This window comes from Melospiza georgiana, chromosome 5, assembly GCF_028018845.1.
Source record: "Melospiza georgiana isolate bMelGeo1 chromosome 5, bMelGeo1.pri, whole genome shotgun sequence".
NCBI classification, from domain to species: Eukaryota; Metazoa; Chordata; class Aves; order Passeriformes; family Passerellidae; genus Melospiza; species Melospiza georgiana.
The window spans coordinates 66604442-66619399 of NC_080434.1; the positions used below are offsets into that span (position 1 = coordinate 66604442).

Sequence of the window (14958 nt, forward strand, 5' to 3'; positions counted from 1 at the left end):
AAAAGGGACAGCAGCAAAAACAAGCAGAAGCCCTTATTAATGCCTCCCTTGAAGCAAAGTGCCATGTGAGCTCATGAGAGCTCACGTCTGTCAGTCGTGCTGCTGAACCAGACAGCCTCTACAACACCTGAAACAGCCTCAGCACAGCAGCGCCTTCCGCCCCTCCAGGTGCTATGCAACAAAGTCAGACCACCAGTCCCAAAGGATAAGTGAAGATAAAATCTACAAAACAACTTAAAATAATTTCATTCCTTGAATAGGTTTTGTTTTGAAAAGCAATGCTGAATTTTATATTTAAGGAACTCTGGGGCTAAAATTCGAAGTAGCTGTACTGTGCTACATGACTACCTACATACTCAGAAGGCAGCAAGCAAGGCTGTTCTCTCAACCCTTGGACCAGCCCTCGAACTCAGAAGAGCAGTGGTAAAGTTGTAGGGCATGCATTTGCTAGTCCCTGCAAAAAGAATATTATTACCTTTGTCCTTAAGTAAAGAGAGGGGTAAATTGCTTCTTCTGTATAGGATTTGGCCCTCCTTAACACTTGGTGTCTTGGTACTGTTCTGATTTGTTTTTGTGGGCACCATTTTTTCTTAAAGGAATTAATATCTCATTTAAATACTAAATATTTATGGGAGGTCAGCAACTTTGTTAGCACCAAGCAAGCTCTATCCAAAGAGCAATAGAAAAGCCTGCCTTTGTTACCCTGAGCTGAGCAAGGCCTGTTTAGAAAAGTACTTCAGCCCACTGAGATAGTGCAATTCTTCCATTTCACGTACCCATTACAAGTTGCTTTGAAGACTTTTTTTTGTCCTCCTCAATAGTCTCATTACTTAGATGTAATAATCAGATGTACACCCTAGAGACACAGTTTCAAAATACCAGAATTGATACATTGTCTCATCTACTACATTTCTCTCTCTTTTGATTTCTTCACATGATGCCTTGTCAGAGGACAATTCTGTGGAAGCAAATACTTATTTTCTCCTTAAAAACTAAAAACAAAACCACAAATTAAGAAAATCAAACAAACAAAAAAAAAACCCAAAAAAACCAATTTAAAATCAGATATTACTAATTTTATAGTGTTAGACAATTAAAAATATTGCAGGCCAATTTATAGCATAAATTTCAGAATATCTTGTCTTTTAAAATATCTCCCCAGTATTTACAAAGTGGTACAGAGTATAAGCAGCAAAAGCTTTTGACAGTCCTTAGAATCCTTGTATCAAACAAAATCTGAAACAAATAACAACAAAATAGACCAAAATCTGGTGTCCTTGCACTGCACAGAAAAACTTCCAAACTTCAGGAGTTTTACATAATCAGTTCTCCCAGTTCAGTGGTCAATTATAACATGGGGTATACACATATACAAAATCAATAGCTGCACATAAACAAATTATATTTCCTTATTTCCTCTGCACTGTACAAACTAGACACATCAAAGCAGACTATTTTGAACAGAAAATACACAAGTATATATATATATATATACATGTATAACACAAGAATTTACATATAAGTATTACACTTCAGGCTCAGGAAATCAGCTGGAGGTTTCATGAAGTGCTCTGTTCTTCTGCAGCACTGTATTTAGTTCTTGAATCACATCTGATGGCAATTTACTATCTAGTTCCAAAGTAGTTTTGTTTGTTTTGTTTTTATTTTTCCTCAATGTCTTATGTGGTATTTGGTGTAATTCAGTCATCCCTGAGCCTGCATCATCCTCAGAAATCAAGTTTCGATGTGGTTTAGCATGATTTCGCCCTTTCTCCTCTTTTCTTTCCAAACATTGTGCCACAATAGATGCTTTTTCTTTCAAGTTTTGTCTTTCTTCCAGAAATTCATTATCATGATGTTCACCAAATCTTGATTTTCCAGCTTGTAGTTCTATATTCTTACCAAACAAAGAGAAATAAGTTCATTCACATCATATTAAAAAATGTTTAGATTGCAATTTTTGCTCATTAGTTTCATTAAGTTTTAAAGAAAAAAAGTTAATTTTACCCAAGAGCTGAGACAGCAAAGTTAGTTTTAAATTACCACAATTGTCATATTATTATTTAGTAATCATTTTTAGCGAGCAAATTCTCATTTAGCTATACATCTGAAATTTACATAAATCATGCACCATGCCAATAAGGACATGAAGATTTATTTTCATATAATCATAATTTGATTTTTCATTCTACCACAGTAGAGTAAGTTTTAGCATTTTACAGCAGATCCCTACACTCTTAAAGACCTAGAACTCCTTGGTGGAATTAATACAATTGTGCATATTACAGTTTTGATAATATAACGACTGAGCAACATCAATATACGAGAGATAGTTTTCAACAATTACATCTAAACTTTCAGCAGCTGTTAAATACTAACTGATGTGTTATAAAGACTGGCTTCTTTTTCAATTGACATTGGTGGGCTGTTTTCAAGTTCTTAAGCTGTAGAAAATTAAAGGTAAACCAGATGCTGCATCTAAATTTGCTTTATTGTATTCTGGCTATTCAGGTGGTGCAGCAGTAGGTAGAACATTCCTTTTCTGAAAAACCTGGGTAGTTCTAAAGGAAAATCAGGTCCTGGAGTACTTTTTTCATGTGTGCCATTTCTTGACAACCAGAATGTGAAGAAAGCTGAGAGAGACTGTGGGTCTTTGTGTATTTCCTGTGTGGAACTTGTTCAGTTTGACTGCATTTTTTATGGAGTTATTCATCCACAGCATATGAGAAACTTGTTCTTTGGAATCTTAATACCTCCTAAATGTTAAAACAAACATTAAAAACTACTCAAACACTAGGGAGAAGCTAGTTTAGATACACAGAATTTAGAATGGTTTGGGCCTTTCTTGTATGACCTATTCTGAGTCAGTATGCTATTTGATCGTGCTTGAAAGAAAAGGTTTTTCCTCATTCTTCAGCCTTTTTGTATTTTGAAATAAAATCAAATACTTACTGCAGATACACAGCAATATATTTCTATTTCAATTAAATAATTCTACATGAGAAATATGCATATTTCAAATGCACTGTCCACATGTGTAACAAGAGATATAGAAATAACCAAAATGTTTTGGTTCTATTTGTTATTAGGATTCCTTTCAAACCTCGTATTACACATTTGTCTTCCTAACCCTCAATAAAACTGCTTCCAATGATGAGGAAAAATCAGTCATTCAATATAGACATTTTAGTAAAAAATATTAATATTTAACTCAGTTTCTGGGTATGTTTGAGCTTATAGTGGTTTGGGTTTTTCTCCCCCTCAGTCATCTCTCTCTCTCAGATATCACTTTTTTCACTGTTTGGAAAACTGTCAGTCTGTTTTCCTGCCTGTATAAATTGATGACATTTCTACTACAAGTTTACACATTGATCTGTAAATAGACCTCCATTTTCCATAAACCAGCATATTTCAGAAATGCTTGTTCCTGGTATTACTTTCTAATGCTTTAAAACTGAGATATTCTTGGAAGAGTATTCAAATTCATGGAAAGACTGAAGGCATGGTCTCCCAATGGTACATTTTTTTGAACTGACTCCACTGGGGTATAATATTTCTTCTTAAAAAACGGTATCATATATATACTTTCTACCACTATGTTACTGTTCATTCCAGTTTTAGCCTTCCATGTAAAAAACCATTAGCATTGTGTTAACCTGATTACTTTCATCAAAGAGGTTTGAAAATACAAGCATCAGAAAGAACTTATTAAAAATTGCAAAAATACTTCCTGAGAGAAGGTTAAAAAAGACAAATTTATAAACAAATTTATAAACAAATTACAAAATACTTATATTCACATGGCTTTACACTCTTGTAGTTAGGCAGAGCAGAAATTCTTTCTGGAAGAAAGTGTAACACAAGATGGAGTTGTCTTTTACATAAAGCACCATGCCTGCCTTTTGCTGTTGGCTTACTATGGAAATAGCCAACTTTACCATCCTGTACCTGAACCACCATCTCTGTTAGTGGTGATAACACATCCCATATTAGCCTCTCCTTTCAAAATGTTCTAAAATGTGCAAGAAATGATAGTACTGCAGTCAAAGGACCAAGGTGTTTTCTCCACAGTAATTCACTGCTGCAGTCAGGCTAGTTACCACTACTATTCCCAAGTAGAACAGTGCCTCCACTGCTTCATCTCAAGTTCTCCCCACAGGCATCAGTATCTCTATGTGGATATCAGAAAAGTAATGTCTAATTAATATGATAAGGTTCAGATACATCACTAGTGCATGTAATGTAGTAACAAAGCTCACTCTAGTCAAAAAGTTGTAACTAAAGCTTCTCATTCTTCTTTGAGAATAATAATAGTACAACTTAAATGTATCAACATTAGTTCCATCTGAGCTTTTCCATTATATTCACAGAGTAGATAACTAAAACCACGCAGTTGTTTTAGACAGAGGAAAAAAATATTTGAAGATATGCATGCAGGACAGTTTCAAGGATCTTATTAAAAATAAAACCCATATTGCAATAAAATGCATAGTATTTTCAGCTAAAAGTCTTATTTACTCCTAATGAACAATCTCTACTCAAAAAAAAAAAAACAAGCACAAATTAAAGTCCATTATGATTTACTGAACAGCCAGAGAGGTTATGCAACATGAGACCACAATAGTTTTTTTACATTACATAGTCCTAAATGTTCCTTTAATCACAAAATATTGGAAGAGGCGTTGGCAATAACAACATCTGCATTCTATATTTATCCAGCTCCAGGGAGTTCAATATTAGTGGACTACTTATTACAGCATTGTGGTTAAAAGTTCTATATCAAGTTTAAACCCCACTTACCTCTGTAATCCCTCTGATTTTACAAGTGTTCTTCTCCTGATGAATGGGAATTAGTGGTAAGCCTCTGATCTTTGGACTTTTAGTTATGGATTGTTTTCTTGCTTTCCCAACAGGTGGCCATATATCTGCATGCTAAAGAAAAAAATGATTCCTTATTTTTCATGTACAATTTCATAAATACAGAAGATTCTTTGGTATGCAAAACACCCTTGGAAAAAGATATATACTGCACCACACCATGCCCTCCTATTGTGGGAGAAAGGGAAAAACACTATGATGCTTAAAACTATGTTAAGTTTTCATAAGTGCTGCACAATGTTGAGTGAAAAGAACCAAAATGTCTCTATATAATTGTCATGTATCAAACATCCTCCTTCCTTAATATTATTCTCATTATTGTCAAAAAAAATAGAAAATATCATCAAACACGACATACATTTTGACTTGTTTCACAATTTCAAAATTTCACAGAAGCACACTTTCATGAGTCCCAACAAAAGTTTCAGAAATAAGATAAAATTACCTCAATGTGCAAGCGTTTCAAAATATGTTTCTTGTTGAGGTTCAAGACCAAAGCGCAGGGTACAACACTTGGGCCACAACAAGCCCAGGCAGTGCTACAGGCTGGGGCAGAGTGGCTGGAACGTGGCCCAGTGGAAAAGGAGCTGGGAGTGCTGATCCACAGCTGCTGGAAATGAGCCAGAGTGTGCCCAGGTGGCCAAGGAGGCCAATGGCATCCAGGCCTGTGTCAGCAACAGTGTGGCCAGCAGGACCAGGGCAGGGATTGTCCCCCCGTACCCAGCGCTGGGGAGGCCACACCTCAAATCCTGCGTTCAGTTCTGGGCCCCTGATTGCAAGAAAGACACTGAGGGGCTGGAGCATGTCCAGAGAAGGAACATGGAGCTGGGGAAAAGTCTGGAGCACAAGGCTTGTGAGGAGCAGCTGAGGGAGCTGGGGGTGATCAGCCGGAGAAAAGGAGGCTCAGGGGGAACGGACCGGTCTCTGCAATTGCCTGAAAGGAGGCTGGAGCCAGGTGGGGATGGGCTTCTTCTCCCAGGCAACCAGCAACAGGGTGAGAGGAAATAGCCTCAAACTGCACCAGGGAAGGTTTACATTGGATATTGGGAAGAGTCTCTTCCCAAAAGGGGGATTAGACATTGGAATGTCACCAGTCAGCATGCCTGGAGGTGTTTAAAGAAAAGAATATGCGTGTCACTTAGTGCCATGGTCTGACTGACAAGCTGGTGTTAGGTCATAGCTTTGACTCAATAATCTCAAAGGTCTTTTCCAAACTAATTGATTCTGTGATTCTGTGAAAATTTGTATTAATAATTTAGAGAAAATAATTGCTTAATGTATGATAACAACATGTGTTATCCAAAACACAATCTACAAATATGCAGATGTGGTTTCAACAGTAGTCTTTGCTTTAGCTCAGCTGCAATAGGTCAGTTTTGGGGAAAAATGTGAAGTTTCACTCTGAGTGAAAAACTAGACTGGGAAGAGAAGGAAAGTAAAAAACCATACATTACTTACTGAACATTTCCAATTTTAGCACATGAGCTCACATTCCTCAAGTAATGCTAATAAAAACCATAAAGACAGATTTGAGGACAAGGTATTTCAAGATGATTTTACTGAAAAAATCATCAACATGAGATTCTGTTACCAAAGAGAATAACCAAGGCCTACAGCTAAATCAGCAAAACTTCGAAGGAAACTGGCAAGCCAGGACTGCAAATCCGTGAAGCAAGTCTCTTGAAGATCATATTTAAAAAACAGTTGTGATCTATGAAGAGCTATGATCATACTTGCACATGGTCAGCAAGTAAAAAGAGGACTACCAATAAAACCCATCAAAATCAGTGATTACTGACTCATGATGGCTGACTAGAAATTGAAAGTCTTGCCCCAAATTTAGAAAAAGTATTTTATATTCATGTCTAGATGGAGTAAAAAATTCTCACACATGGTATGACCAGAGTGATGTAAAAGTCTGTGATGAGTTCTCTCCATTAAGAACATTTTCTTTCAATGAAATGAGAAATTATTATCTGAAAGAGCAGCTCTCGCCAACCAAAACAGTTTATTGTGGATCAAGATAAAACAAACAAACACAACCCAGAAAATTATGGAGAAACTTTAATGAGCTTCTGAAGAAAACTATCTGCCTTAAATCCCAGCAAGCCTAAGGAAACCATCCCTGTCAGCTAAGCAGCCTGATTTCCCTTTTGTGCCTGTAACATTTCTTAAAATTGAACTGAGAAAGTATATCAGAAATACTAGCAACGTATTAGGCCACATAAAAAATGTATTTATTCATAGCTTTGACCTCTCTGTTCAACTGCACCTCATGATAGTATAATGTGCCTCCAGCTGATCAAAGACAAGGAAACTGGAAGTAAACTATTGTGTCCATCTTCATACAAATTAATTACTTCCAACTGAATGCTGTGCGTGCTCTTAAGAGATTTTGTACAGAACTATTATAGAATTCAAGAATCTTGCTTTTCAGGATGGTTTTGCATAGAACTGAAAGAAACATTGGTCCTACTGCAAACACTTAGTATGTACCAGTTTGAAATGGAAGATTAATAACCTCTGGGTTAACTTGATGGCCTGTATCAAAGTACTCTTGTACCTAGATTACAGTGGTACATACACTTTGCTATTCATATACTCTGCACCATTTATACTACAGGAATAAACATTATCTGACACCAGGAAAAAAACAGTAATAGTACTGTTATCTTACTGATATTAATTACTAATAGAACTTGAGTCTGCTCAAGCACTGAGGAATGCAGAAATATTGGTTTATGTCCCTCTTAATCGCACAAAATCATTAAGTGTCAATGTCTTAACACTTCAAAACCAATTTTACAGTATTTTTCAATTTCTAGTCTAAGTTATTCCACTCACAAAGAAGATGTGATGCCTGCAGTTTCTCTAATATGTATGTTCAAATACCGTGACAACATATACAGTAAAAAAACAAGCTGACTTCCCTAAAGATGGTCTCAACTTGAAAACTCTAACTAGAAATAATCTCAGTTGACATTTACAGTTTTCTGGTTTAGAAATGGGATAATGTGGTAATAATTATCTGCTGCTGTATGATACAAGACTTTTTAGAGATATTACAGCAAATTTTACCAATATGAGGCACTGCATTCTTAAGGAAATTTTCTCTGTAATGAAGTAGTAGATTGCAGTAAGAACAATATACTAAATCTGCATCTGCATCATTAGCACGTAATTTCTTATGTAGTCTATAGACTGACAACTTTACTGATGTCCAGAACACTTGTAAAAAAAACCCAAGAATTTTCACAAAAAATCAATCCAAACCAAAAAACCCTTTCAATGTAGTACTGCTAATTCATTGCACTGTTCATTCATTATAATAAAGTTCTAAAATTAACGTTATGAATTCATAGCATGTTTTTAAATGTACATTAAGTGATTTCATCTTTTTTTCTGTTAGGAAAATTTATCATGGACAGTGAGCAATGGCTCCCATTTTTTTATCTATATTGTCAAAGGAACATTGTACATCTGCCTGAGCAGAATTGTAAGACTGTCCTTCATTGTGATTTTATGTCAAAAGGACTTCAACAGTTACCAACCTTGCATGAGTTACTTCAAAGTTTCCTATATCAATAACCTCTGAGCCTATTTGCTGTGACACTGCTCATGTTATGCCCATGAGATGTATGCCAGCTGTTTCCATAGAAACAACAACTGTCATTTCAGTTAAGAGAGCTGAATAAGACAAGAATTTGTAAGTCTTACTTTCAAGGCATGCATTATACTTCTAGCACTACTATCTATGAAAGTCAGATTCTGTTTTAGGAAGTCACTAAGTCTGTATTTCAACAGTCTTGTGCTCAGCCTATTTCATGCAACACAAAGCTCCCAGGTAATCATAAATCTAGCAATGTTTATGCACAGTGATATCCTGCAAAGCTCCTTGAACATCATGGGAAAAAGAAAAATCTGACACAGACAAAATCCTGTTAAAACCTTGAACTATGTTCCACTCTCCTGTCAGGGTAAATTCTTCCCATCTTGCTTATTTCCACTTCTCCAATGCAAACATTAAACTCCATTTCCAAGGATGTGTTGTATGCCACTCAAACATACACCCTTCTTACAATCTCATATCAAGCAGAAGAGTACTTAATTCAGGATAAAACCTACCCAACACAATGAATTGTCAGTGTTAACAAAACAAACTTGGATACCAGAGAAAAACTGCCATATTAGCACAGCTCTTTAACTGGGCTAGTTCACACCACTATGCTTTTTAACATTACACCCCTCTTTCATCACTACTTTAGCAGCATCCAAACTAGTGAGCAGAGAAATAGCACTTAGGTATTGTGGCACACAGACACACCCTTTAGGTCAGTGGCCAAAATTTCACCCACAACAGTTTTCTGGAAAGAAAATAATTGTCCTTTACGAAGCTTCTCTGCAACATAGTAGGGTGGAATAGAGAGATGATGTCAGAATCTAATGTTAGTACTCTCAGAGCACTCATAGTCTTCACGGACTAAGACACATCTTTTGGCACTTTAATTACATGAAGTATTCCAGAAACTTTGGCACTGAACTTTATATATAACACACACATATTTAATGGAATTTTTATAACAGCAGAATAAGTTACATTTTCTGATCAGAGTAGTACCTGTGCCATAAAAATGCTGATCATCCACTCCATCTGCACATCTTGTCCATCACAACATATATACCTAGAACACAATACACAATTAATATTAAAAGCAATGGAGATGCCAGTTACAGTTAAACATATTAAAGAACAGGCTTCTAAAACTACATCAAATAGTGCTTAAATTCATCCATGCTATCTATATTTATTATTAACACTCCCAGAAAAAATAGGCATATATAAATACTTCAAATTATCACTTCACCTACTTTGATGACAATGCCTGTGCTTCATTTTAAGCATGTGCACAGGATTAAAATCTATCATTCTAACTTTATCACTATTGTTTGCTCTCTGGTCACAGAAGGAAGCCAGACATTTAAACCCAAAACATGAACCAAACATACCAACTAAGAAAGTTCCTTTACTTAAAAAAAAAAAAAAAAAAATTGACATGAAAGCAAAATAATGCCCATTAGTTTTCAAATACTCTTATTTTGCAATTCAATATTTCAACAAATATTAGACAGAGAAATTAAACCAAGTGTGCATTTCATGTTTACCTACCACTGGTGTTTTTCAGAAAATACTGCAAGTCCCCAGCTGAAAGAAAGAAGATTTTCAAAAGTTACTTCCATAAACAGGGACATATTCCTCAAACAGCAGAGATTAATTACCTTTATATAGTCCTCTTAATTAAAAAAAAAAAAAAAAAGTTGCAAAATCTAAATGTGTACTGCAAATCCAGAATAAAGTTGTGGGTTTGAGGATGGATTTTGCTAACTTTCTTACAACTGATTCACAGTTAATGACCTTTCTGTTTTAGACAAAGGGTTATAGCAAAGCACTGTAGATGACAGCTGACTAGTTGCCACTGTTTTGCTGTGGCTGTGCTTTTTAAAAGGAGCTGGAAATAAAACTGTCAGGTAAAGAGGCCACTACAGTGTAGAAGTCACAGAGAGAAAAGAGCTATGCTTGTACTGTAAACAAAAGGAATCTCATGATTTTATAGGGATTTAATAATTACTAGGAAAATGAAAAAGAAGTGGGTGCACAATGAAGCCTCTGAGTTGAAACAAACAGACACTTCTGGAGATCCAGAAGAGACTAGGTAAACTCTTCTTTTGAAAGTAGACTAAAAATAAACCTCAAGTAAAAAAACCTGTGAAGACACATTTGCATCATATTTTTACTCCTATTTTTACTCTTTTGGACTAATCTCCTACTCATTCTGCACTTGAATTAAAAAAAAAAAAAACATGCAAAAAAACCACAAACCCATCAACGATTTCTTTAACATGGCTAAGCTTTGAAATTCACAGACTTTTTTGGGGTGTTTTCATTTGCCAACTGCAAAGGAAAAGTTCAAGCAGATCTGTTTAAAGGCAACAGCCAACATAGACTCCCTCTGGGATAAGATCCTATGTGCATTGTCTCAGTATCTCAAAGCTTTAACTGAACAAGAACTGGAAACATCTGAGAAAAACAGGTGTCATTTCCCAATGCTCTTTTCCTGAGAGATAGTCACTGATGTTTGTAAAGGGCACTGCAGTCTTCAGCTAGCAGAAACATCAAAATAACAAAGATCCTGAAAAAGGAAAATCTTCTGCTGAACAGGAACTGCCAGTAAGGGCCATGACTAACTGGTTTTCTCTTCTCTCTTTTTACTTGGTGCAAGGAAAGTCTGTCCAGCAATGACATGCAGGACATATAGCACAAAACTAAGTGAGCCAGGAGTGATCATATCCACAAGAGATAACAAATGCACTTTAGATTACAAAGAGCTAATCAATAAAGTAATTTACTAGCACAGATTAGTTAACATGGAACATGAAAACAAATACAGGAAAAGAACAAATAATATTACAGGGGACAATTTAATTCAGTATACTGCTATAGGCTTCTTGACTTTTCTTTGCTCCACAATGTTCTATGCTACCCTTTATTGATGATACCACAATACTTTTTACACTGTGTTATTTTCTTTTCTATTCTTACTTTGTTGGTGGCTTCATTTTCTTTTTCACTCCAAGATAAAGCTTCAGAGAACTGACAGGCAACACTTTTTCAGGTTTGCTAGCCTGCAAATAAAGTAAGATTCTAATTATTGTATGAGGAATGTGCCAAAGAGAAAATGCCACATGACTGATTTCACAGTTCAGTTTCTTTCATGGAGTGCACCCCTCTTTTCTAGCAAATCATTAAAATATTTTATCTCTTTCTTTGCCACTAACAAAGTGTACCAGTCACTTTTACCGGAAGCAGACTGATTAAGAATTTAAAGTTCACAAGAAATCACAAAACTGTAACGCAATCAGAATAATGAAGATGTGGTGCTATATGTGAACGCAAACTCTTTGAGACAGGAAGATGGGAAATGGGATTGCTCTCTGTTAAATAACCTCTTCTATGGAATGGTGAAAATTTTTCACAAACCAGAGAATGGTTTGGGTTAAAAGACTATCTAGTTCCAACCTCCCCTTCCATGAACAGGAACATCTTTCACTAGAGCAGGTTGCTCTGAGCCCTATCAAGCCTGACCTTGAACACTTCCAGTGATATGGGATCCCCAGCTTTTCTGGGTAACCTGTTCAGGTGCCTCACCACCCTCACGGCAAAGAATGTTTCGTAATACTCAATCTAAACCTACTCTCAGTTTGAAGTCATTCCTGTTGTTCTTCTGCATTACACTCTTCTAAAATATTTGTTTCCATCTTTCTCCTAGGCTCCTTTCAGGTACTAGAAGGCCACAAATAGGTTTCTTTTCCAGGCTGACCAAAGCCAGGCCTCTCAGCCTTCCTTCACAGACAAGGTGCTCCATATCACAGAATCACAGAAATTCTAGGTTGGAAGAGACCTTTAAGATCATCGAGTCCAACCCATGTTCTAACACTAGAACTAGATCATGGCACCAAGTGCCACATCCAGTCTTTTTTTAAACTCTTCGAGGGATGGTGACTCTACCACCTCCCTGGGTAGATGATTCCAGTATTTGACCACTCTTTCTGTAAAATACTTCCTCCTTAATTCTAAATCTCCCTGGGCACAGCTTGAGACTGTGTCCTCTTGTTCTGTCTGTTGTCGCCCGGAGAAAGAGACCGACCCCCAGCTCAGCACAGCCACCCTTCAGGAAGTTGAAGAGAGTGATAAAGTCACCCCTGAGTCTCCTTTTCTCCAGGCTGAACAACCCCAGCTCCCTCAGTCGTTCTTCATATGGCTTGTGCTCCAAGCCCCTCACCAGCCTCGTTGCTCTCCTTTGGACACTCTCAAGCAACTCAACGTCCCTCCTAAAGTGAGGGGCCCAGAACTGGATGCAATACTCCAGGTGAGGCCTCACCAGTGCTGAGTACAGGGGAAGAATATCCCTCTAATTGACCTGGTAGCCTCCCAGGTCCATGTCCTTGCTGTGCTGGGCCCCCAGAGCTGGCTGCAGCCCTGCAGGTGGGGTCTCACCAGGGCAGAGCAGAGCAGAGGGGCAGAATCCCCTCCCTCCCCTGCTGCCCACGGGGCTCTGGGTGCAGCCCAGGACACCTTTGGCTCTCTGGGCTGTGAGTGCCCACGGCTGGGTCATGTCCAGCCTCTCACCCACCAGCATCATCAAATCCTCCCTGGCAGGGCTGCTCTGGGTCTGTTCATCCCCCAGACTGGGCTGATATCATGAGTTGACCCAAACAAGGTGCAACACCTTGCACTTGATAATGTTAAACCTGCTGAGATTCCCATGGGCTTACTTTTCATGCTTGTCCAGGCCCTTCTGGATGTCATCCAGTTCCCCAGGTGTATCAACCATACCCCCAGCTTGGTGTCATCTGCTGAAGAAGCACTCAATTCCCCTTTCTGTGTCACTAATGAATATATTAAGTAGCACTAATCCCAGCAAGGACTTCTAAATGACACCACATGTCACTGATGTCCATCAGGACTCTGAGTCATTGATCACTACCCTCTGGATGTGACCATCCAACCACTTTCTTATCCATCTAACAGTCCACTCTATCAATTCCATCCCTCTCCAATTTAGAGAAAAGCATATTGTGAGGGACCATGTCAAAGGCCTTACAGAATTTCAGACAAATGGCACCTGCAACTCTTCCCTTGTCCACTGACATGGTCTATTTATCATAGAAGACCACTAAGTTGGTCAAACAGGACTTGCCCTTGGTGAAGCTTTGCTGACTGACTCAAACTCACAATCCCTGTTTTAGACAGTGCCACTGGGGCACTGTCCATTAGGCCATTCATCCATTAGGCCACTAGGGCCGCTAAATCAGGATGAAAAGAAAAGCAAATTATGTCTTTGAACAACAAGAAGTCTCTGGATAACATATCCTGACTTTTATGGGACAGGGGATGGGGAGAGCAGGGCTTTGTTCTTCCTTATCTCTTCAGGAAGGGCAGCCCAGTGAGATAGAAGGAATCCACCTGGTTTCTGGAGAACACCAGTATTGGGACTTTCACAGGACAAAGAAATGGAACAGGAATCTCATTAAATTTAACAATGATATACACAAACCCTTGCACAGGTGAAGGAAAAAACTCTTTGAATGACAGAGAGTGGGAGGCAGTTCAGCTGATAGGGACCAGAGCGTGCTGGCAGGTGCCAAGCTGGGCATAAACCAGCAGAGGATCCTAACAGCAAAGGTGTTCTCCATTTCCTGAGCTAGCAGAATCACAGTGAGGAGGTGGAGGAGAGTGATTCTCCTCCTTTCCTTATTATTTGTGTGACTGCATCTTTTGGATCCTTGAGACAAAAAAGAGAATCAGTAATCTGGAGAGGGCTCAGCAGGGGCCCACCAGGCCATCTGGGGGCTGGAGCACTTGCCCTGGAGGAGAGGCTGAACTAACAGCCGCCCCCCAGCGCCTACAGGGAAAGACTGAAGCAGACTGAGTGAGGCATTTTGTATTGTGAGAAGACTACATCTAAGGACAGAGAAACTTTCCCCCGTGAGGACAGTCAGGTACTGCAACAGGCTGCCCAAAAAGGTTGTGCTATCTGTCCTCAGGGTTTTTGAAGACTTTAATAGATTAAAGCCATGCACAACATGTCCTGACCTCAGCTGCTATCCCTGCTGTGCACAGGAAGATGGACAAGGATCTCCTGAGGTTCCTTGCTTGCTCCTTCTTGAACTACCTCTAGTCAATCTACAGAAGACATAGACCCACAGGTGTGAGAACTGAATGTTACTGGAAGATGAAGTGCTGAAAGGAAACAATAGATGCACACTATTACAGAGAAAAATATTTAACACAACACAAAAGCATTCCTTCAGTACTTTCAGGTCAAGTGTTTTAGCTTTCAATGTAGAAAAAACTGCACCAAACAATAAATCTTATAATCCAGTACACAAAGCTACTCCCTAGTGTTTACTGTCCCTAGATTCTCAATTTCCCATTCTGTAGCTTTCAATTTCTAACACTCCAATGTGGGAAAAAAGAGGCACTTAAGAGAACTTAAAAAACAACAAAACACACAACAGTTT

At 38.1% G+C, this 14958-nt stretch overlaps 1 protein-coding gene across 1 annotated transcript in view; it reads right to left on the reverse strand.

The window, feature by feature from the left end:
* Positions 1–1546: 1546 nt before the first annotated feature.
* The window catches only part of ARAP2 (ArfGAP with RhoGAP domain, ankyrin repeat and PH domain 2), a 110500-nt gene continuing 97088 nt past the window's right edge, over positions 1547–14958 (reverse strand). Inside the window, exons 31-35 of the mRNA XM_058025196.1 lie at positions 11477–11559; positions 10046–10081; positions 9497–9560; positions 4801–4932; positions 1547–1897 (exon numbers count right to left, since the gene is read on the reverse strand). Coding sequence (XP_057881179.1) covers positions 1547–1897; positions 4801–4932; positions 9497–9560; positions 10046–10081; positions 11477–11559 — 666 coding nt within the window. The remainder of the gene's footprint in view (positions 1898–4800; positions 4933–9496; positions 9561–10045; positions 10082–11476; positions 11560–14958) is intronic.